Here is a 25,000-nt window from a genome sequence, read left to right as displayed (position 1 = left end):
CAAGTCATCACAGCTTTTGTCATTGTTGTATGATATCACTCCCAGCAGATCGCATGCAGAGTCATGAAAGTACATGCAAAGTACATCAGACTCTCAAATTCTACCCACCAGAGAGGAAGATTACTTTCCGTAACTATGGACGGGGATATGGTCCTAGTCACATGTGCTTTTATGACTTTGAGTGCATGTTAGATCGCTCGAACCCTAAGGGAATGATAGAATCACGTCACTACGCAGTGGCGTATGCGTACATTATCATTGACAGACAGATGAATATTGTTGAGAAAGATACTTATTTGGGTAAAGATGCGGCCAATCACTTTGTGACCACGCTAGAAGCGTCATGAGCTAGAATCAAGAAGGGGTTAGTATCCTATGAACTTCACATGTCCCAGCAACAGCAGGCGATATTTGAGACAAAAACGGCCTGTGAACTCTGTGATGAACCTTTTAACGGGGAAGATGTAATCAAAGTCCGTCATCACGACCACACAGTATGATTCCACAATTATCAAGCAGCTTAGATGTAATTTGTAGATATAGATGTAGAAATGGCGTGAAATAGATGTAATTTGCAGTGTGTAAATTCATACAAGTTCCTATACACTTTTTCACACAACGCTTCCTATGATTTAGGAGTAATCCTAAACGAGATGAGAGATAGACCAGGGAGTGAAATAGATATATTAGCTAAGGATGGATTTAAATTTATGAAAGTTGATGTGAACAACTTAAGATTTTTGGATAGTTTAGCCCTTCTCAACGGCTCGCTAGGAAGAATAGCCAAGGATCATATTGATAGTGGGAAACCTACCACATTCACTTTGGCTATGTTAAAAGGGGTAAATAAAGCGGCCATCCCAAAACTGCTCAAGGGTTAACAATCATTCTGCTATGATTATTTATCCTCTATGTCTGTGTTAGATGAACCACACCTTCCTTCTCGCGATAAGTTTTACAATACACTAAAAGACGAAGAGTTGTCAGAAAAAGATTATAAACAAGCCTTAGAAATTTTTGATTTGGCTAAATGTCGCAACATAGGGGAGTATCTGCTCCTTTACCTCAAAGTGGACACAGGTTTGCTAGCTGATGTGTTCACAGTCTGGCGAGATACCATGCTTGCTCTCTACAAATTAGACATTTCCCACTACATTTCTTTACCCTCATTTGCTTGGGATGCATTCTTGCTTAAATCGAAAGTTGAACTTGATGTTGTGTCAGACCCATTGTTATATGATTTACTTCGTCGGAATCTCCGAGGTGGCTTCACCAGTGTGACGAGACAGTACACGAATGTGGAGAACCAGCACACAGGCTTAGATCTAGGGGAAGATAGTAGCTACATCATTTACTTAGATTTTAATAGTCTTTACGGGGCGTGTATGACTGAACTGCTCCCTCGTGGCGGGATCCGGAAACTGACACACAATGAGCGTGACGTGCTGCTAGAGCAAGGCTTGGAGAATATCCCATGTGATGGGTCCAAGGGATATTGGGTGTTGTGTGATACACTGCAGGTCCGACCTGAAGTAGCTAGGTATACAGATGAACTGCCCCTTGTTCTTTCACATACTTGCATTACCGAGGAACACATTTCACCCTACAGTAAGAATATTCTTACAGAAGAAAGTCGCGGCCTGCCTAAAAACAACACTAAATTAATTGCTTCTCACCTTCCTCAGAAAGGCTACCTCGTTAGTCTGGACTTGTTACAGTTACTCATGCGCATTGGATTAGAAGTAGCTAAAGTTCACGACATCTACGAATTCGAGCAGGAGAGCTACCTTAAAGACTTCATTGAAACCAACGTTCATGAACGTGCCAGTACCAAATGCGCGATAAAAAAAAGGCTTTCAAACTCGTATCAAACTCTATATATGGAAAGAGTCTCACAGATGTATCTAAATATGGGAACAAACACTATTTGGTCACAGATCGTAGACATTTCCTGAAACATGCTCGAAACCCGTTCTTCAAGCGGAGTCTTTTGTTAAGTAAGGAACGTGTGATATGTACTATCAAGCAGAAGTCTCTCCTAGTCAGCACTCCTACGTATCTGGGTTATCATATACTTCAAATTGCTAAGAGGCGTCTCTATGAGTTCTGGTATGATGTCGTCAAACCTGCGTACGGGGATAAAGCGAGTCTGTTATATACAGACACAGACTCTTTCATCATTAAACTTGACTGTCAGGATGTGTTTGAAGAGTTGAATAAGTCTCCTCTCTTCGACTGTATGGATTTTAGTAATTTTAATGACACACATCCATCCTACTCTAAAGCGCGAGAAGGTGAACTAGGATTGCTCAAGTCTGAAATAGGCTCTAAGATTATTAACCAGTTAATTGCTCTCAGACCTAAAACATATTCGTTCACCACACATGATGGAGAGCACACTTGTAAGTGTAAGGGCGTACCATACCACCTACAAGAGAAACTCTCACATGACTCGTTTCAACACACTCTTGAAACAAACACTTCAATCAGGTTTGTGTCGAGATCTATACGCAACGTGCAAGAAAAGATTTGTACATGTCGCAGTACCTGCAGAGGTTTGTCAGCGATTGACGATAAACGCTACATTTTAAGCCCCACACAGTCCCTAGCGTATGGTCATCCTGATATTCCCAATAACAATGATGATGAGATGGATGTAGAAGTGGGAGAGGAGGAGGAGATGGAAGAAGTGTTTATGGAGGAGGAAGTAGAGCAAGCACAGAGACTCTACCCAATATTCCGTCCCTGGAGCAAACGTGATGCTACAGCTCAGAAACTATTCAACCCTCACTAGATTTTATGTTGTACAATTGTTAGTTAGTATTAAGACGGATGCCCCATATGACTAGAACTTTGTATACTAAATGAATAGGATGTTTAATATTATTGTTCGTGAACTGTAAGAACTGATTAGTTTTAAAAATGTTGTTGCTGTACACTAAACACCTGTAAATGACTATGATTGTATAAATACCATCACATTTCCTTAGTTTTAGCAGTTTTAACGAAGCATTAATCATGGACAGTTCCTATGATATAATCCATGAGGAACATCTAGATATTTTCAGAGAACCATCTCGTGTTATTATTGCTGGTTATTCAAACAGCGGAAAATCCTACTTGTGCAGTAAACTTGTAAGGAAGTATCAACACAAGTTCTCCTCAATAATCATATGCGGAGGAGGTTACTCTGAATTACGATCAGATCCACAAATTAAAGGGAAGCTGATCGAGCATTCAACCATTATTGATCCTGTGGAAGAGCGAGTGGATAATGACTCGCATATCTTAGTAATCTATGATGACCTTTTTACAGAGTCTGCGAATTCAAAAATCATATCAGACATGTTTACTAGGGGCCGACATTTCATGGTTTCCGTCATATTGATTACTCAAAACATATTTTTTCCTGGTAAATATTCGAGGAATATTAGTTTAAATGCTTCTCATTTCATATTGGTTAAATCACGAGACCTGTCACAAATTGAAACACTCGGACGACAAATATTTGGGAAAGTGGATTCAAAGAAATTTGTAGAGTTATATAAGCAAGTTATTAGCCAACCCTACGGCTATTTGCTAGTAGATCTGGGCTCGAACACTCCATCTACGATAACATTACGCGGTAATATTGTTCACGAACCGCCCTATGAGATAGTTTACCAATGGTGAGCAAGAAAGATGTATTGGAACGAGTATATAACGACCCCTCATCTAGCGGGGGCCTTGGAGGGGTACAGAGATTGTATAAGGCCGCCAAATTAATCACATCTAGTATAACTCTAGCCGATATAAAGGACTATCTGAAAAGCTCTGACTCCTATACGTTGCATTATTTACAACCACATAAATTCCCTCGGCGTCGGGTGTTAAGCCCTAAACCACGACTATTTCAAGCTATAGACTTGGCCGAGATGAGTTTATTGGACAAACATAATGACGGAGTGAAATATTTACTCGTATGTGTAGATATTTTCTCCAGGTACGCCCAAGTAGTACCCTTACGCGCCAAGGATGGGAAAAGTACCAGTAAAGCTCTGGCTTTAATTCTAGATTCACCTCATTCTCAGGGAGTGCACAAAATTAATTCTGATCGAGGTGGAGAATTTTATAACGCCACTATGAAAAAAATGCTGGCGGCAAGGAAAGTACAGTTATATAGTGTATTTTCTCAGGAGACTAAAGCTTCAATCGCTGAGCGGTTCATACGTACTTTAAAAGGTAAACTTTACAAGTTTATGACGGCGCACAACACTTTAAAATACATGCAGGCTCTACCAGATATTGTGAAAACATATAATTTAACCCCACACAGAGGATTGAAGGGGAAGACACCCACGGAGGTACACGCTCTATCCTCGCCCAGCGAACACGCCAAACAATTTGATTTAATGTATAAAAGCCCGAGCAAATCAAAGAGAACTGTCATTCCTCGATTGAATGTTGGTGATACAGTACGCATCACTCTATCTGATCGCATTTCCAAGTTTAAGAAAGGGTTTAAGCAGCAGAACACCCGAGAGATATTTATAGTTACACGTATTGATCGGAGACAACACATCCCTTTATACTTTCTAAAAGATCTGAATGGGGAAGAAATTGATGGTGGCTTCTATAAACAAGAATTAACACCCACACATTTACCTCAAACCTTTAATATTGAAAAGGTATTGGGACAACGCAGAGTCTCTGGCAAACGTCAGTATAATGTTAGGTACGCAGGTTATGATCGATCATTCGATCAATGGATTGATGCTGCTGAGATATTACATTTATAATGAAGAAGCCCTTAGTTTATAAATACAAGGAATTGATCCAACTATTATCAAAACTTCAGTATTCCTCGAGAAAACAGTTGATTGAAAAATTGAAGAAACCACATATAAATTGTTTATCAGAAATTTTTAATAACTTTTTAAAAAAAAATTGCCCGTGCCTGACAAGGTCGTTAAAAAGTTGAAAAAATATAAATTGCTTATTCGGTCACTAGCCTGTAAGAAACCTTCTGTGTCAACTAAGAAACAGATATTAACCAGCAAACGAGGAGGCAGTATTTTATCCATTATTTTACCGATTGCAGCTAGTTTAATTACATGGTTGTTCAGTAAGTAAAGTAAAATGAAAGCCTTTTATCTCGTACCGCGTAAAATAGTGGACAACCGGAAAGCTGCACACAGCCCTGCTTACCCCGCTGTGAAAGCTGTTGCTCAACATCTTACTGTCAAACCACCACCACCTCAGTTGCATACCAACCCTTCCATAAAACATTTAATAGATTTGAAGTTGAAAGTGCGAGATCATGAATATGCAAGATCCTTGCTAAACCATTATGATGCTACTGGAATCGTTCGTTCGGATCTGAATGGAAATGTATTGGCTCCAGTATCTGGCATACATATAATTAACGACATTATACATAAAATGACTGTGCTTAAATCTGTTTTTTTACCGGATAAACTCCCCATTGCTCAACTGTTTTTCACACTAACATCTACACCACGAGATTTATTCCGTAATACTACGGCAAGCAGTCAAGTGTATGAGGCTCCATCTGTTAAGAGAAAGGCAACTGCAAAGATTGATCCTCACAGTAAAAGGAATGCTTCCTGGATCGTATATTAGCAGGTGAGTGTATATAAATGTGCGTGTAATGTGTAGCTGGCTTTACTAGGCAAAATGCAGTCTAAGGAGACAGAGCGATGGACACTCACGTGATATACGCCACCAGTGTATCAGATACGCATTTATTCCCCAATAACATCCCCGCATCTTTCCAAAATCGATTGTTTAACCAGCTAGAATTAGATCCCAGGAGGAGTTATGAAATGTGTCTACAAAAATTACTCCTCCCCACTTCCCATTACGTTATTAAGCGTGATAATCCTGAGGCATATATACGTGTAGGCGTTACGTATGAGAAAGTGGGTGAGGGGAAATACATGCATTCAAAGCATTTATTATCATCTGATGTTTTAGCTGGAACTATAAAAGAAATTAATACCACGATTAATACAGAAATAGAGGCCATATTTTCAAGTAATGATAAACTGAGATTTTAGGAAAGTCATTAAAACAATTTTCAGCTAAATATGGAACGCATTTTATTAAATATGATTCTTCCTCCAATCGAAACAAGTTCACTACTGTGATTAGTGACGAGAATATTAGCTCTGCAACGGGGCATAAAAACATCAGTAGAGTTACATTATAATTTGGAACCGCTTTTGGGAAAGTGTTAGGCGTAGTTCCAGAAATAGAATATGACATATTCGCAAAACGTCAGTATGCCTCGAGTGTAGTTAACACATGTCTATTCCCGCCAATGCCTAGAGGAGGAGTTGATATTCTGTGTGTTTATTGCGATAAAATCTCTTCTACTAGATATGGAAACCAGTCTGTAAAGATTTTGGATGTAATCTCCCTAAATGGAAGTGATAACAGCAACAATAAAAAACTATATGTGCGTCTTAACACTAACTTGATAGACAGCGTCAGCATCACTATTAGGGATCAAGATGGTAACCCAATACATTTTGATGAACGTGGGTGCACCATAGCAGTCTTGCATGTACACCCCGTTGCAGGAGGTATATAACACCAACGCTTTCCCGCCACTCCTCATTCGTCTCAAACAAGCGGAGAAATGCGTGTCCACTTTATTCCCCCCTCTGTTGAGGAATTATACATTCTGTTAACCCCTCCTAGAGGTGGGGGGACTGATGATATACGGATTTTCAACAGCAGTAGACGTTATATGCATGGAGGAGGAATATTTTCCTTTTTAAGCGGGATAGCGCGTCGAGCAGCGCCCTTTATCATGAGGACTCTGGCCCCGGCTGCGCTTAGCTTGGGGCAGAACGTACTAGACGATATTAATAATGACAAACTTTCAAACAATCTCTTAAGAAACGCGGAATTGAAACATTGAAAGGAGTGGGGAAGCAAATGATAGGCGGAAGAGTGCAGAAAAAGAATAAACAAACAAAAAAATTAGTAAACATCAAACGTTTTACTAAAGCGAAATATAATGATGTGCTGTCATAACTTCTTCTCACTCGGCTGGTGTTGTCTAAAGCGCGAACATGGCCGAATATAATGCTCTGGGCCTCCAGGTGCCATTAGAACACTATACAGCTGCTGTTAGTGAAGCCTTTCCTAAAGTATTTTCCCCTCGATTGGTAGAATCAACAATTGCAAGCAGACAAACGGTGGATGTATTACCTGTGAATTCTGGGGTCAATAATAAGTTTACAGACACTTATCTGGAATTCATCCTCAAGGGAGTGAATGGTCAACTGGTGGATTTATCATCTATAGCTTTGGAGTTGTCTATTGATCTAACCGAAGAAGATGGAATAACGCCTTTAGGAGACGCTAAAAACGTTTCGTTGGTGAATGGATTATCGCAAACTCTATTCAAATCCGCTATTGTGTATTTAAACGAAACAGTAGTTGAAACCAGCTCATTATTCTCATTCTGGTCATACGTAAAGTTATTATCTACGATTTCTGGGTGTAAGGCTAACCGCTATGATAAACTGTCACAGTTTTTTAACCGCGTCGATCCTGGTAAAATTGAAGCTGGTTATTTCACTAACGCCTCGGCTGGTGAGAAGCAACGGATGACTGATATGAAAACGAGTGGCGTGAATACCTGTTTTAAACTAATGTTGGATGTCACATCCGTTAGTGAATACGTTTTGGATAATGTGGACATCAGGGTGCGGCTCGAACTTCAACCTGATAAGTGGCTTATACTCAGCGATAATGAACACGCGAATTTTAAATACAATATCAAGTCTACACGTCTATGGGTGGATCGGGTATTGCCATACCCTGAAGGATTAGTAGCTGTTAATAAAGCCATGGTGCAGAACAACTCTCCTATTACGTATACTTTTAATAAAACTTTATACAAAACGTATATATTGGGCACAGGTCAGCGCTCGATAACAATGGACCAGCCGTGGGGGACTGTTATACCAGAACATTTATATATGATCATCCTTGATATGGAGGCTGTGTCTGGTGCATATAATCGCAACCCGCTTTATTTGGAAAACTGCGAGCTTAGTAAAGTATTAATATCACAGAATAGCACTAATATTGTCAATATTGGGTGCGACTTCCCTCATAACTGTGCCAAGTTGTATTACACTGCATTACAAGCCTTAGGCTTCGATAAAGACAATATATTATCTTATGACACATATTTGAATGGTGGAACCATACTGGCCTTTAATTTACAACATGAGGATATAGATGACACCATCCCGATTGAAAAAAGTGGTAATCTGCGGATCGCTTTGGAATTTAAACGCGGTGTGGCTAGAAATAAAGTCATTCTAGTTTATGGGTCTACAACAGGTGTGATCAGCATTAACGCGGATCGTCGCGTTATTTGCGATACGCGAGGATAAAATACTAATATGAATTGTTTGGAAATAATTGAGGCTATCAGAAGTAATTTAGGTGATAAGGTAGACTATCTAGGTTGTTTCCTAGCCGATGACGTAAGGAAAATACTGACAAAAATACATAAAAAAAGACCTGTGGTGTTCATAATCAACACTCTGGAGTCTGGTTCTCGTAATAAAATGGGGCATTGGATAACATTCGATGTAAATAAGGATGAAGGTAGAAGCGAGATAGTTTTACTAGACAGCTATGCCAATCCTGCAATAGGATCTTATTCAAGATATTTCGAAGAGTTTATGTCTTACTTCCAAGACTATACCCTATATAATATGAAGAAAAGGATTCAATCCTTGAATAGTTACTTCTGTGGGAATTACGCCGTTTATTTTGCATATCATTTTTGCAGACTAGGCTTAGAGGCTGCCCTGCTTCACTTTGATGAAGCATCTAAATATGGACAATTTCGCAAGAATGATGAAAAAGTGTTGAAATTCAATTATGCTCAGATGAAAATGCCTGTGTGTAAGCAAACATTCTGCTTAAACGGTACTGATGCTGAGTGTGAAACGTTGTGTGACGAAGTTGGCTAGGATGATAGTGCGGTGAGTAATACTTTATGTTAGGATTGAATGATGAATATAATTACGTCTGTATTTATGTTTACAACATTGACAACAACAACAAAACTTATAACCTTTTCCCCTTTCTACAGATTGACTGGTTGCCTAGCGTGCCGGGAAGGTTCGTTGGAGTGGATGAATGACTCCCAATGCGCCAAACTTCCGGGAAAATTCCCCCCAAACCCCTTGCGACTACGACGACGCGCGCCACCTGCCCACCTGGCACCCAACAACATGACCTCCCATCTTTCCTGACCACATACCTTAACACCGGACGCTCACACGCGCCAAACTTCCGGGAAAATTCCCCCCAAACCCTTTGCGACTACGACGACGCGCTGAGACTACGACGACGCGCGACACCTGCCCACCTGGCACTCAAGAGTGCCACCTGGGCAGATGGCGCGCGTCGTCGTAGTCGCACTTTACACTACTTATTAGTGTTGGAAGCAGGTTTTGGGTGAAAGAAATTTTGTTTTTTTTCTACAAATACCTACTATCAAGTTATCTTCACAATTCGAATGAACAAATCCACAAGGGCCGTGACTAGGATTCGAACCTCCGTCAGAGAGCATCCCAGACGCTGCCTTAATCGACTGAGCAACGACATGGTCAAGGGTTGAAACCGAAGTTCTACTGAACTTATTGGATCCTGCTGCCTCTCCGAGGCACAAACCAGGGTTTTACACAACTCCCCCATGCACTCGAGCTATGTCAATAGGCCGTTCTCACTCTTTGCCCTTACTTCATTACACACACAAATCTCAATTGCGTGATGCATCAAATGAACAAATCCACAAAGGACGGTTTGTGCCTCGGAGAGGATGCAGGATCCAGTAAGTTCAGTAGAACTTCGGTTTCAACCCTTGACCATGTCGTCGCTCAGTCGATTAAGGCAGTGTCTGGGATGCTCTCGGACGCAGGTTCGAATCCTCGTCACGGCTCTTGTGGATTTGTTCATATGATGCATCACGCAATTGTGATTTCTGTGTGTTCACAATTCGAAAGTCTAATCACAGTCAGACTCGGGGGCCTGGTGGCCCACCCCATGAGCCTGAGAAGTTAATAGTGGTTCAGACATCAACCTTTAAACGAACAGGTAAAAAGCCTCAATTAGAAGATAGGACTCCTGACAAGACGGAACTCCCCAGGGGTACATTGTGGTATATGTATGTATGTTCGTAACTCATTTTCTATGTATGTACCGTTATATATGTATGGTGTCTATTAATCTTGTTTAAATTACCAATTAAGCTGTCATTGTAATCAATCAGAGCTTTAATATGCCAATGTGCTTTAATGTACTTACTAATCTCTCATCTCCATTGTTTTCTTGCAATGTATTTATTTTATTAATTCTGCTAGAATTTACCTACTTAAAATTATCTGTTAGATTAAGGACCTGCCCGAAACGCTGCGCGTACTAGTGGCATTACCAGATTGTAAATACTATGCTATGTATTCTCACAAACCCAATGTACCTTCTTGTATATAAATAAATAAATAAATAAATAACCTGAATAAACATCTTATCTTAGTCAAAGGTATGATTGATTATGAGTGAAATAATGTACTGTATATCATTAGAAACTTCCAATAAATATATGAAGGAAGAAATCAATTAACTGTATTCACCTAGTTGTGTTTGCGGGGGTTGAGCTTTGCTCTTTCAGCCCGCCTCTCAACTGTCAATCAACTGTTTACTAACTACTACTTTTTTTTTCCCACACACACACACACACACACACACACACACACACACACACACACACACACACACACACACACACACACAGGACTTAAACAGGCTGCAGAGATGGTCAGGGAAATGGCTACTGGAGTTTAACACCAGTAAATGTAAAGTTATGGAAATGGGATCAGGTGACAGGAGACCAAAGGGACAGTACACAATGAAGGGGAACAGCCTACCTTTAACGATTCGAGAAAGAGACCTGGGAGTGGATGTGACACCTAATCTAACTCCTGAGGCACATATAAATAGGATAACGACAGCAGCGTACTCTACACTGGCGAAAATTAGAACTTCATTCAGAAACCTAAATGAGGAAGCTTTTAGGGCGCTTTACACTGCCTACGTGAGACCCGTCTTAAAGTATGCCGCGCCATCATGGAGCCCCCACCTGAAGAAACACATAAAGAAACTGGAGAAGGTTCAGAGGTTTACGACGAGGCTTGTCCCAGAGTTACGAGGGATGGGATATGAAGAGCGGCTGAAGGAACTGAACCTTACGACACTAGAGAAAAGAAGGGAGAGAGGAGATATGATAGGGACATATAAAATACTCAGGGGAATTGACAAAGTGGAAATAGATGAAATGTTCACACGTAATAATAACAGAACGAGGGGACATGGGTGGAAACTGGAAACTCAGATGAGTCACAGAGATGTTAGGAAGTTTTCTTTTAGCGTGAGAGTAGTAGAAAAATGGAATGCACTTGGGGAACAGGTTGTGGAAGCAAATACTATTCATACTTTTAAAACTAGGTATGATAGGGAAATGGGACAGGAGTCATTGCTGTAAACAACCGATAGCTAGAAAGGCGGGATCCAAGAGTCAATGCTCGATCCTGCAAGCACATATAGGTGAGTACATATAGGTGAGTACACACACACACACCAGGAAGCAGCCCGTGACAGCTCACTAACTCCCAGGCACCTATTTACTGCTAGGTAACAGGAGCATTCAGGGTGAAAGAAACTTTGCCCATTTGTTTCTGCCTGGTGAGGGAATCAAACCCCCGCCACAGAATTAAGAGTCCTGCACGCTATCTACCAGGCCCCATGAGCAGGGGGGCCTGGTAGCAACAGGTACTCACTCACCTTGAGTTGGAGATGAGGGTTGGCGCCTTTTTCAAGCAGAAGGCTTGCGACAGCAGCATGACCAGATGGTCGTAATGGTACGACGATATGCTGAAAACATCTCCTATGATCAGCGTTTCAACTGTACTAAGGTGACCTGCTGCATTAGCCCGCATCAGTACTGTGAAACCAGCATCATCCCTTAGTTCCTGTAAGATGGAAAAAAAACAATAGAAGTATAAGAACATAAGAACAAAGGTAACTGCAGAAGGCCTATTGGCCCATACGAGGCAGCTCCAATTCTATAACCACCCAATCCCACTCATATACTTGTCCAACCCGCGCTTGAAACAATTGAGGGACCCCACCTCCACCACGTTACGCGGTAATTGGTTCCACAAATCAACAACTCTGGTACTGAACCAGTATTTACCCAAGTCTTTCCTAAATCTAAACTTATCCAATTTATGTTGACCAGACCACACACTAAAAGTTGAAGGGACGACGACGTTTCGACTTGAGAATGGTCCAGGACGGACCGAAACGTCGTCGTCCCTTCAACTTTTAGTGTGTGGTCTGGTCAACATACTTCAGCCACGTTATTGTGACTCATCGCCTGCTTATCCAATTTATACCCATTGTTTCGTGTTCTGTCTTGTGTTGATACTTTTAATACCCTATTAATATCCCCTTTGTTATGTCCATTCATCCACTTGTAAACCTCTTCTCTTCGCCTTTCCAGTGAATACAATTCAAGCTTTGTTATTCTTTCTTCATACGAAAGATTTCTAATTTGGAGAATTAACTTAGTCATCCTACGCTGGACATGTTCAAGTGAATTTATATCCATTCTATAGTACAGCGACAAAAACTGAACTGCATAATCTAAATGGGGCCTAACCAGAGCTAGATATAGCTGAAGAACCACACCAGGTGTCTTGTTACTAACGCTTCGATTAATAAACCCCAGTGTCCTATTTGCCTTATTACGAACATTCATGCATTGATCGTTTTGTTTTAAATTCTTACTAATCATAACTCCCAGATCCCTTTCGATATCCGACTTCGCAATCTCAGCCCCATCTAGCTCGTATCTTGTAACTCTATCATCATTACCTAGCCTCATAACTTTACATTTATCAGCATTAAACTGCATCTGCCAATCCTTTGACCATTTCAAAACCCTATTTAGATCAACTTGAAGAGATAGTGAGTCCTCCTCCGAATTCATTTCCCTACCGATTTTCGTATCATCGGCAAATTTGCAAATGTTGCTACTCAAACCTGAATCTAAATCACTTATATATATTATAAACAACAGAGGTCCCAGGACAGAGCACTGAGGCACTCCACTTACAACATTTTCCCACTCTGACATGACTCCATTTATACTAACTCTGTTTTCTTTGGTATAGCCATGCCCTAATCCAGCTTATTATAGCACCCCCAATACCATGAGCCTCTATCTTTTTAATCAGTCTTTCATGTGGCACTGTATCAAAATCTTTGCTTAAGTCAAGGTACACATCACAATCCTTACCACTATCAACTGCCTCAACTATGCTAGAACAAAAAGATAACAAATTTGTTAAACATGAACGGCCATTTATAAAACCATGTTGCGACTCAATTATTAATTTATGTTTTTCAAGATGAAGACGAATTTTATTTGCAATTATAGATTCGAGTAACTTTCCCACAATAGTCGTTAGGCTAATTGGTCGATAGTTTGACGCAAGTGATCTATCTCCTTTTTTAAAAACTGGTATCACATTAGCAACTTTCCATAACTCTGGCACTCTGCCTGACTCTATTGATTTATTAAATAAGGTAGACAGTGGGTCGCAAAGCTCCTCTTTGCATTCTTCAAGCACCCTGGCAAACACTTCATACGGCCCTGGAGATTTGTTTGGTTTGAGTTTTACTATTTGTTTAAGAACATCCTCCCTGGTAACTGCTAAACTAGTCAACCTGTCCTCGTCCCCACCCACATAGACTTGTTCGGCTGAAGGCATATTGTCAAGTTCCTCTTTAGTAAATACAGATATAAAATATTTTTTAAAAATACTACTCATCTCTTCATCTGTTGTTTGACCTGTCTCGGTTTTTAATGGACCTATCCTTTCCCTAATTTTTGTCCGGTATAATTGGAAAAACCCTTTAGGATTTGTTTTTGCTTGCTCTGCTATGCGAACTTCATAGTTTCTTTTTGCTTTCCTTATCTCTTTTTTAGTATTTCAAACCAGTTGTACGAATTCCTGCTCTAAACTGACTTCCCCATTCTTAATCCTTTTGTACCACGCAGTCTTTTTACCTGTAAGGTTCTTCAGATCCTTTGTTATCCACTTTGGATCATTAGTATTCGATCTACTCAATTTGTATGGTATACTTCGTTCCTGTTCTTTGCTTAGAATATTTTTAAATAGGTTATATTTTGAATCCACATCGAAATCCCCGTTTACGTCACCTGTCGCTGGGTTCACGTCTAGCTCACACCACATACCTATGACATTCCAATCTATTTGACCCAAAAAATTTCTTAGGCTATTGAAATCAGCTTTTAGAAAATCTGGCAGTTTAACAGAATTTTCTCCTACAGATCTATTCCATTCTATGCTAAATATGATTTCTTTGATCACTGTTCCCTAGCTCACTCCCTATTTCGATGTCATTAATTTGTTTTTCCCCTGTTAGTTAACACTAAATCTAAAATACTATTTTCTCGCATTGGTTCCTTAATGTGTTGCGTAAGAAAGCAATCGTCAATTAATTATAGAAAATCTTCCGCTTCAGTTTTCCCTGTTCTGTTAAACCAATTTATTCGAGGTCATGCCCCCTAACTGTTGTTATTCCCTGTTTGGCTCAACCAGTTTATTCCACTAAAATTAAAGTCACCCATGACATAAAACTGTTAGATCTAGATGCTCTAGATATTTCATCCCACAAGTGCTATGCTTCCAACCTGTCTTAAGTTAGGTGGCCTGTATGTAATTGTTATTATTTGCTTTTTCGTTTTATTCTATCCAAATAGTTTGTGGGGCTCGGTTTTAATTTCCTCTGAGACGACATTTCAAATTTTCCCTAACATATATGGCTACTCCCCCCTCCTCGTCTAGTATATCTATCTGTGTGAAATAGTTTAAATGCATTTATTTGATACTAGCAGTACCCGGCCGCACGTTGCTGTGGCTCAGCAACCTTCCCTGGCATCCCAGTCCTTCCCACCATTCCCGCCCCCCAACCTGTCTCCTCGGCCTCTTAACCATTCCCCACTCCACCGTCCCCTCGTCCTCCCCACCATTCCCCATTCCCCTGTCCGTTTGTCCACCCTTCCATTCTCCATTACCCCATTCCCACCATCCTAAACTCCCCCGTCCCATTGTCCTTCCCCACTATTACCCCCCTAATTGTCCCCTCGTCCTCTCCACCATCTCACTTCCGTCCCCTCGTCATAACCACCATTCCCCACTCGCTCGTCTCATGCCTTCCCAAATGGTCTGATGTTCCCATTAGAATACTGGGAACATAAAGTGATCTGATGTTCCAATCATTGAAACATAAGAAAAACGGTTAAAAAATGAAATGAAAATAAAAAAATAAAAATAAAATAAACTATACTCACGAAATGAACGGTATGGTAAACACAGCTCAGTTCCAACTCAATTCACACAAAATAATTAAATCAAAATGAAAATAAATCAAAATCTATGAAAATTAAATTTATCAAAGCAAACAGAAACACTGAAATGGAATTGTAACATATTTAGAATAGCATGTGTTTTGCTCCTACATGCAACAGATGGCACTGTTTTTCAAGAAAACCATAGTTTTACCCGTCACAGGTGTGGCATCTATACTGACTTGCAAAATGAATGGCATGGTAAACACAGCTCAATTTCAACACAATGTAACACAAAATAATTCAATAAAAATAAAATAAATCGAAATCTATGAAAATAAAACTTGTCATTGCAATCAGAAACATTGAAATGGAATTCGTGACATATTTATTATAGCGTGCATGTTGGAATTATGTGCAACAGATGGCGCTGTTTTTCAAAAACGCATGTCTACCTGTCAGAGGGGTGGCATCTATATAGTAGGTGAAGCAATCGGTGAAGAATTTTTGGAGATTACAGCGTATGTTACTCTTACGTCCAACAGATGGCGCTGATTTTTAATAAAAGCATGTTTTTTTTCCTGTCACAGGTGAGGCATGTATATAGTAGATATATAAGAAGACGCACTTATTCGAAAGCAACGTTGTCAAAATTTCAAAGCAATCAGTAAAGAGGTTTCGAAGATTTCTTTCAAGAAAATCATTTGAAAAACAGTTTTTCAGAAAAAGCATGTTTTTTTTACCGTCAGACGTGACATCTATATAGCATATATATAAAAATCTAGCCGGATGCAAATGGAACGTTGTGTGAAAATTTCAAGGCAATCTGTGAAGAACTTTCGGAGATTAGCGATTTTGAACAAACGAACATAAGAACATAAGAACAAAGGTAACTGCAGAAGGCCTATTGGCCCATACGAGGCAGCTCCTATTCTATAACCACCCAATCCCACTCATATACTTGTCCAACCCGTGCTTGAAACAATCGAGGGACCCCACCTCCACAATGTTACGCGGCAATTGGTTCCACAAATCAACAACCCTGTTACTGAACCAGTATTTACCCAAGTCTTTCCTAAATCTAAACTTATCCAATTTATATCCATTGTTTCGTGTTCTGTCCTGTGTTGATACTTTTAATACCCTATTAATATCCCCCCGGTTATGTCCATTCATCCACTTGTAAACCTCTATCATGTCACCCCTAACTCTTCGCCTTTCCAGTGAATGCAACTTAAGCTTTGTTAATCTTTCTTCATATGAAAGATTTCTAATTTGGGGAATTAACTTAGTCATCCTACGCTGGACACGTTCAAGTGAATTTATATCCATTCTATAATATGGCGACCAAAACTGAACTGCATAATCTAAATGGGGCCTAACTAGAGCAAGATATAGCTTGAGAACCACACCAGGTGTCTTGTTACTAACGCTGCGATTAATAAATCCAAGTGTCCGATTTGCCTTATTACGAACATTTATGCATTGATCCTTTTGTTTTAAATTCTTACTAATCATAACTCCCAGATCCCTTTCGCAATCCGACTTCGCAATCACAACACCATCTAGCTCGTATCTTGTAACTCTATCATCATTACCTAACCTCAGAACTTTGCATTTATCAGCATTAAACTGCATCTGCCAATCCTTTGACCATTTCAAAACCCTATCTAGATCAACTTGAAGTGATAGTGAGTCCTCCTCCGAATTAATTTCCCTACCGATTTTCGTATCATCGGCAAATTTGCAAATGTTGCTACTCAAACCTGAATCTAAATCATTTATATATATTATAAACAACAGAGGTCCCAGGACAGAGCCTTGAGGCACTCCACTTACAACACTTTCCCACTCTGACTTGATTCCATTTATACTAACTCTCTGTTTCCTTTGGTATAGCCATGCCCTAATCCAGCTTAATATAGCACCCCCAATACCATGAGACTCTATTTTTTTAATCAGTCTTTCATGTGGCACTGTATCAAAAGCTTTGCTAAAGTCAAGGTATACAACATCGCAATCCTTACCACTATCAACTGCCTCAACAATGCTAGAATAAAAAGATAACAAATTTGTTAAACATGAACGGCCATTTATAAAACCATGTTGCGACTCAATTATTAATTTATGTTTTTCAAGATGAAGACGAATTTTATTTGCTATTATAGATTCGAGTAACTTTCCCACAATAGACGTTAGGCTAATTGGTCGATAGTTAGACGCAAGAGATCTATCTCCTTTCTTAAAAACTGGTATCTATTTCCATTTCCATTTTTAACGAACATTTCCATTTTTATTTGTATAGATTCAGCTAATAGTTCTCTATTTTCTACATTCATCCACGTTTCGGTAAGTGCAATAATATCTTTTTTTCTTGTGCAGACAAGAGCATTTAAATCGATTATTTTGTTTCTTAAACTTCTACTGTTAGTGTAATACACCCTAAGTGTGTTGTTATTTTGAGGCCCTTCTCTTTCCCTGATCATTTTGCCAATTTGTTTCTCCCACAAACACATACTTTTTTTACCTCCTTCCTCCATATAAATTCCCATATTTTAGGAAATTCCTTTATTAAAATATTAATTTCTTTAAAATAAAAATTCCTTTTATTAATAGGGTAATTTGATCTTCATATGATGTACTAACATTTTAAACCAAACCCCAAACAAACGATTGTAGTAACATTATTATTGCAATAATGGAAGGATTAGTGAAGGATTTGGTGAGTCTGGTTGGAGCTCAGAGAGCAGAGATGGATTCCCTGCGGGAGGAGGTACGACGGCTGAGACTTCGGGAGGAAACGAAGGAGACCAGTGTTGACGGGACCTCATTGTGGAGAGTTGTGAAGGACAGGGGGTCTTAAGAAGACCTTGACAAGGCCGCCTACAGACGCCCTAAGGACAGCAAATTCATTTGCCGTGTTGGAGGACGAGTACTGTGGTGAGGCTGCAGTTCACTCGGAATGGAAATCAGTGAGGAGCAGCAGAGCGCGGGCCCCTCAGGCTGCTCAGAAAGTTAAGGAGGTACCGAAGCGAATTTTGGTTGTGGGAGATTCCCAGGTGAGGTATTTAGACAGAACGTTTTGTGCCAGAGATAGGGGGAACAGATTAAGGGTTTGCTATCCGGGAGCTGGAATTGGTGATATTGTTGGAAACATGAATGATATTATGATGGGAAATGGGAACAAACCCATTATTTGTATTAGTGCAGGGGGTAATGATGTTGGGCGAGTTAGGAGTGAGGAACTAATACAGAGATTCAGGACAGCCATTGAATTAGTTAGGAGCAAGGGAGGAATCCCGATCATATGTGGCATTCTTCCAAGAAAGGGAGTGGGAAATGAATGGATGTCGAGGGCACTTGGTGTCAATTGCCGGCTGGAAAGATATTGCAAATCAAATGCAATATCTTTCATAGACAACTGGGAACACTTCTATGGAAGAAATGAAATGTATGCTCGTGATGGGGTGCATCTATCGAGGGCTGGGGTTGTTGCTGTTGCAAACTCGTTGGAACCAGTGGTTAGAGGTGTTTGTTTGGGTTTAAACTGTTAGTAGATAGTGGTATGGGAATTGATTTGGAGAAAGGAGGTAATAAAAGTATGTGTTCATGGGAGAAAAGAATTGGCAAAATGATCAGGGAAAGAAAAGGGCCCCAAAATAACAATTCACTTAGGGTATATTACACTAACAGTAGAAGTCTAAGAAATAAAATTAACGAATTAAATGCTATTGTCTACACAGAAAAAAATAGATATTATTGCACTTACCGAAACGTGGATGAATGTAGAAAACAGAGAACTATTAGCTGAATATCAAATAAATGGATTTAAACTATTTCACACAGATATATTAGACGAGGAGGGGGAGTAGCCATATATGTTAGGGACAATTTGAAATGTAGTCTCAAAGAGGGAATCAAAACTGAGCCACACACAGAAACTATTTGGATAGAATTAAACGAAAAAGCAAATAATATTATAATAGGAGTTATATATAGGCCACCAAATTTAGACAGAATGGAAGCAAAGCATCTATGGGATGAAATATCTAGAGCATCTAGATCTAACAGTATTTATGTCATGGGTGACTTAAATTTTAGTGGAATAAACTGGGTGGACAAAACAGGGAATAGTGAAGCAGAAGATTTTCTAGAATTAAATGACGATTGCTTTCTTACGCAACACATTAAGGAACCAACGCGGGAAAATAATATTTTAGATTTAGTGTTAACTAACAGAGAAACACAATTTAATGACATCGAAATTGGGAGTGAGCTAGGGAACAGTGATCACAAAGTAATCAGATTTAGCATAGAATGGAATAGACCTGTAGGAGAAAATTCTGTTAAAGTGCCAGATTTTCGAAAAGCTGATTTTAATAGCCTAAGAAATTTTTGGGGTCAAATAGATTGGAAAGTCTTGGGTATGGGGTGTGGGCCGGTCTTGGAGCGAGACATGAACCCAGCGAAAGGTGACGTAAAAGAGGATTTTGATGTGGATTTAATATATAACTTATTTAAGAATATTCTAAACAAAGCACAGGAACGTAGTGTAGTATACAAATTGAATAGATCGAATACTAATGACACAAAGTGGATAACAAAGAATTTGAAGAACCTTATAGGTAAAAAGAGAGCTTGGTACAAAAGGATTAAAAATGGGGAGGTCACTTTAGAACAGGAATTCGTACAACTGGTTAGAAATGTTAAAAAAGAGATAAGGAAAGCAAAAAGAAACTATGAAGTTCGCATAGCAGGGCAAGCAAAGACAAATCCTAAAGGGATTTTTCAGTTATATCGTACTAAGACTAGGGAAAGGATACGTCCATTAAAAACTGAGACAGGTCAAATAACAGATAGTGATGAAGAGATGAGTAGTATTTTTAATAAATATTTTGTATCTGTATTTACTAAAGAGGAACTTAACAATATGCCTTCAGCCGAACAAGTCTATGTGGGTGGGGACGAGGACAGGTTGACGAGTTTAGCAGTTACCAGGGAGGATGTTCTTAAACAAATAGTAAAACTCAAACCAAACAAATCCCCAGGGCCGGATGAAGTGTTTGCCAGAGTGCTTAAAGAATGCAAAGAGGAGCTTTGTGACCCACTGTCAACCATATTTAATAAATCAATAGAGTCAGGCAGAGTGCCAGAGTTTTGGAAAGTTGCTAATGTGATACCAGTTTTTAAGAAAGGAGATAGATCACTTGCGTCTAACTATCGACCAATTAGCCTAACGTCTATTGTGGGAAAGTTACTCGAATCCATAATAGCAAATAAAATTCGTCTTCATCTTGAAAAACATAAATTAATAATTGAGTCGCAATATGGTTTTATAAATGGCCGTTCATGTTTAACAAATTTGTTATCTTTTTATTCTAGCATTGTTGAGGCAGTTGATAGTGGTAAGGATTGCGATGTTGTATACCTTGACTTTAGCAAAGCTTTTGATACAGTGCCACATGAAAGACTGATTAAAAAGATAGAGTCTCATGGTATTGGGGGTGCTATATTAAGCTGGATTAGGGCATGGCTATACCAAAGGAAACAGAGAGTTAGTATAAATGGATTCAAGTCAGAGTGGGAAAATGTTGTAAGTGGAGTGCCTCAAGGCTCTGTCCTGGGACCTCTGTTGTTTATAATATATATAAATGATTTAGATTCAGGTTTGAGTAGCAACATTTGCAAATTTGCCGATGATACGAAAATCGGTAGGGAAATTAATTCGGAGGAGGACTCACTATCACTTCAAGTTGATCTAGATAGGGTTTTGAAATGGTCAAAGGATTGGCAGATGCAGTTTAATGCTGATAAATGTAAAGTTCTGAGGTTAAATAATGATGAGTTACAAGATACGAGCTAGATGGTGTTGTGATTGCGAAGTCGGATTGAGAAAGGGATCTGGGAGTTATGATTAGTAAGAATTTAAAACAAAAGGATCAATGCATAAATGTTCGTAATAAGGCAAATCGGACACTTGGATTTATTAATCGCAGCGTTAGTAACAAGACACCTGGTGTGGTTCTCAAGCTATATCTTGCTCTAGTTAGGCCCCATTTAGATTATGCAGTTCAGTTTTGGTCGCCATATTATAGAATGGATATAAATTCACTTGAACGTGTCCAGCGTAGGATGACTAAGTTAATTCCCCAAATTAGAAATCTTTCATATGAAGAAAGATTAACAAAGCTTAAGTTGCATTCACTGGAAAGGCGAAGAGTTAGGGGCGACATGATAGAGGTTTACAAGTGGGTGAATGGACATAACAAGGGGGATATTAATAGGGTATTAAAAGTATCAACACAGGACAGAACACGAAACAATGGGTATAAATTGGATAAGTTTAGATTTAGGAAAGACTTGGGTAAATACTGGTTCAGTAACAGGGTTGTAGATTTGTGGAACCAATTGCCGCGTAACGTGGTGGAGGTGGGGTCCCTCGATTGTTTCAAGCGCGGGTTGGACAAGTATATGAGTGGGATTGGGTGGTTATAGAATAGGAGCTGCCTCGTATGGGCCAATAGGCCTTCTGCAGTTACCTTTGTTCTTATGTTCTTATGAAATTAACACGGAAGAAGACTCACTATCACTACAAGTTGATCTAAATAGGGTTTTGAAATGGTCAAAAGATTGGCAGATGCAGTTTAATGCTCATAAATGTAAAGTTCTGAGGCTAGGTAATGATGATAGAGTTACGAAATACGAGCTAGATGGTGTTGAGATTGCGAAGTCGGATTGCGAACGGGATCTGGGAGTTATGACTAGTAAGAATTTAAAACAAAAGGATCAATGCATGAATGTTCGTAATAAGGCAAATAGGACGCTGGGATTTATTAATCGAAGCGTAGAGTAACTAGACACCTGGTGGGTATATCTTGTTCTGGTTAGGCCCCATTTAGATTATGCAGTTCAGTTTTGGTCGCCGTACTATAGAATGGATATAAATTCACTTGAACGTGTCCAGACTAGGATGACTAAGTTAATTCCCCAAATTAGAAATCTTTCTTATGTACAAGTGGATGAATGGACATAACAAAGGGGATATTAATAGGGTATTAAAATTATCAACACAAGACAGAATACAAAACAATGGGTATAAATTGGATAAGTTTAGATTTAGGAAAGACTTGGGTAAATACTGGTTCGGTAACAGGGTTGTTGAATTGTGGAACCAATTGCCGCGTAACGTGGTGGAGATGGGGTCCTTCGATTGTTTCAAGCGCGGGTTGGACATTTATATGAGTGGGATTGGGTGGTTATAGATAGGAGCTGCCTCGTATGGGCCAATAGGCCTTCTGCAGTTACCTTTGTTCTTATGTTCTTATGTTCTTAAGAAAGATTATATTGCATTCACTGGAAAGGCGAAGAGTTAGAGGTGACATGATAGAGGTTTACAAGTGGATGAATGGACACAACAAACGGGGATATTAATAGGGTATTAAAAATATCAACACAAGACAGAACACGAAACAATGGGTATAAATTGGATAAGTTTAGATTTAGGAAAGACGGGTAAATACTGGTTCAGTAACAGGGTTGTTGATTTGTGGAACCAATTGCCGCGTAAAGTGGTGGAGATGGGGTCCCTCGATTGTTTCAAGTGCGGGTTGGACAAGTATATGAGTGGGATTGGGTGGTTATAGATAGAAGCTGCCTCATATGGGCCAATAGGCCTTCTGCAGTTACCTTTGTTCTTATGTTCTTACCAGTTTTTAAAAAAGGAGATAGATCACTTGCGTCAAACTATCGACCAATTAGCCTAACGTCTATTGTGGGAAAGTTACTCGAATCTATAATTGCAAATAATATTCGTCTTCATCTTGAAAAACATAAATTAATAATTGAGTCGCAACATGGTTTTATAAATGGCCGTTCATGTTTAACAAATTTGTTATCTTTTTATTCTAGCATAGTTGAGGCAGTTGATAGTGGTAAGGATTGTGATGTTGTGTACCTTGACTTTAGCAAAGCTTTTGATACAGTGAAACATGAAAGACTGATTAAAAAGATAGAGGCTCATGGTATTGGGGGTGCTATATTAAGCTGGATTAGGGCATGGCTATATCAAAGGAAACAGAGTTAGTATAAATAGTCAAGTCCGAGTGGTAAAATGTTGTAAGTGGAGTGCCTCAAGGCTCTGTCCTGGCAGCCCGTCCTCCAAACAAAGATCCAAAAGTGATTCCATGCACCCGCCAAACACCCTGTTTATGAATGAAAAGCGGTTTACACACGACTCACAACTGCTGACGTTCGAACATATCCAGAACAAGTGCTTCACTGACGAATTTTCTTCGAATCACAACGCTATAAATGCTTCACCCACGTACTACAAATACAAATAATCGCCAACAGAACCTAAACACCTAACCTCACCTATCCTATGCCTATATATACACAATATGCTAATATATTATAATATTAATTTATACTTGAGAAATTTCCCGTTTTGAAAGAACAGCAAGTTAAAATTTATGAATGCGTCTGTGGGGTTGACCGCTGAATGTAATGGACTTGAATCGAGGACGGGTTGATCCTGGGACCTCTGTTGTTTAATATATATATAAATGATTTAGATTCAGGTTTGAGTAGCAACATTTGCAAATTTGCCAATGATACAAAAATCGGTAGGGAAATTAATACGGAAGAAGATTCACTATCTCTTCAAGTTGATGTAAACAGGGTTTTGAAATGGTCACAGGATAGGCAGATGCAGTTTAATACTGATAAATGTAAAGTTCTGAGGCTAGGTAATGATGATAGAGTTACAAGATACGAGCTAGATGGAGTTGAGATTGCGAAGTCGGATTGCGAAAAGAATCTGAGAGTTATGATTAGTAAGAATTTAAAACAAAACGATCAATGCATGAATGTTCGTAATAAGGCAAATAGGACACTGGGATTTATTAATCGAAGCGTTAGTAACAAGACACCTGGTGTGGTTCTTCGGCTATATCTTGCTCTGGTTAGGCCCCATTTAGATTATGCAGTTCAGTTTTGGTCGCAATACTATAGAATGGATATAAATTTACTTGAACGTGTTCAGCGTAAGATGACTAAGTTAATTCCCCAAATTTGAAATCTTTCATATAAAGAAAGATTAACAAAGCTTAAATTGCATTCACTGAAAAGGCAAAGAGTTAGGGGTGACATGATAAAGGTTTACAAGTAGGTGAATGGACATAACAAAGGGGATATTAATAGGGTATCAAAAGTATCAACAAGACAGAACACGAAACAATGGGTATAAATTGGGTAAGTTTAGATTTAGGAAAGACTTGGGTAAATACTGGTTCAGTAACAGGGTTGTTGATTTGTGGAACTAATTACCGCATAACGTGGTGGAGGTTGGGTCCCTCGATTGTTTCAAGCGCGGGTTGGACAAGTATATGAGTGGGATTGGGTGGTTATAGATATGAGCTGCCTCGTAAGGGCCAATAGGCCTTTTGCAATTGCCTTTGTTCTTATGTACTTATAAATAGGAGCTGCCTCGTACGGGCCAATAGGCCTCCTGCAGTTATCTTT

The 25,000-nt window shown here is 39.4% G+C and overlaps 1 protein-coding gene across 1 annotated transcript in view; it reads right to left on the bottom strand.

Moving 5' to 3' along the window:
* Nucleotides 1–12,069, bottom strand: part of LOC138363973 (uncharacterized) — a 79,321-nt gene extending 67,252 nt beyond the window's left edge. Inside the window, exon 1 of the mRNA XM_069323425.1 lies at nt 11,881–12,069. Coding sequence (XP_069179526.1) covers nt 11,881–12,035 — 155 coding nt within the window. The 5' untranslated portion in view covers nt 12,036–12,069. The remainder of the gene's footprint in view (nt 1–11,880) is intronic.
* Nucleotides 12,070–25,000: the final 12,931 nt, after the last annotated feature.

Source organism: Procambarus clarkii, chromosome 12, assembly GCF_040958095.1.
Source record: "Procambarus clarkii isolate CNS0578487 chromosome 12, FALCON_Pclarkii_2.0, whole genome shotgun sequence".
Taxonomy (NCBI): Eukaryota; Metazoa; Arthropoda; class Malacostraca; order Decapoda; family Cambaridae; genus Procambarus; species Procambarus clarkii.
This window is presented reverse-complemented; position numbering and strand designations above follow the sequence as displayed.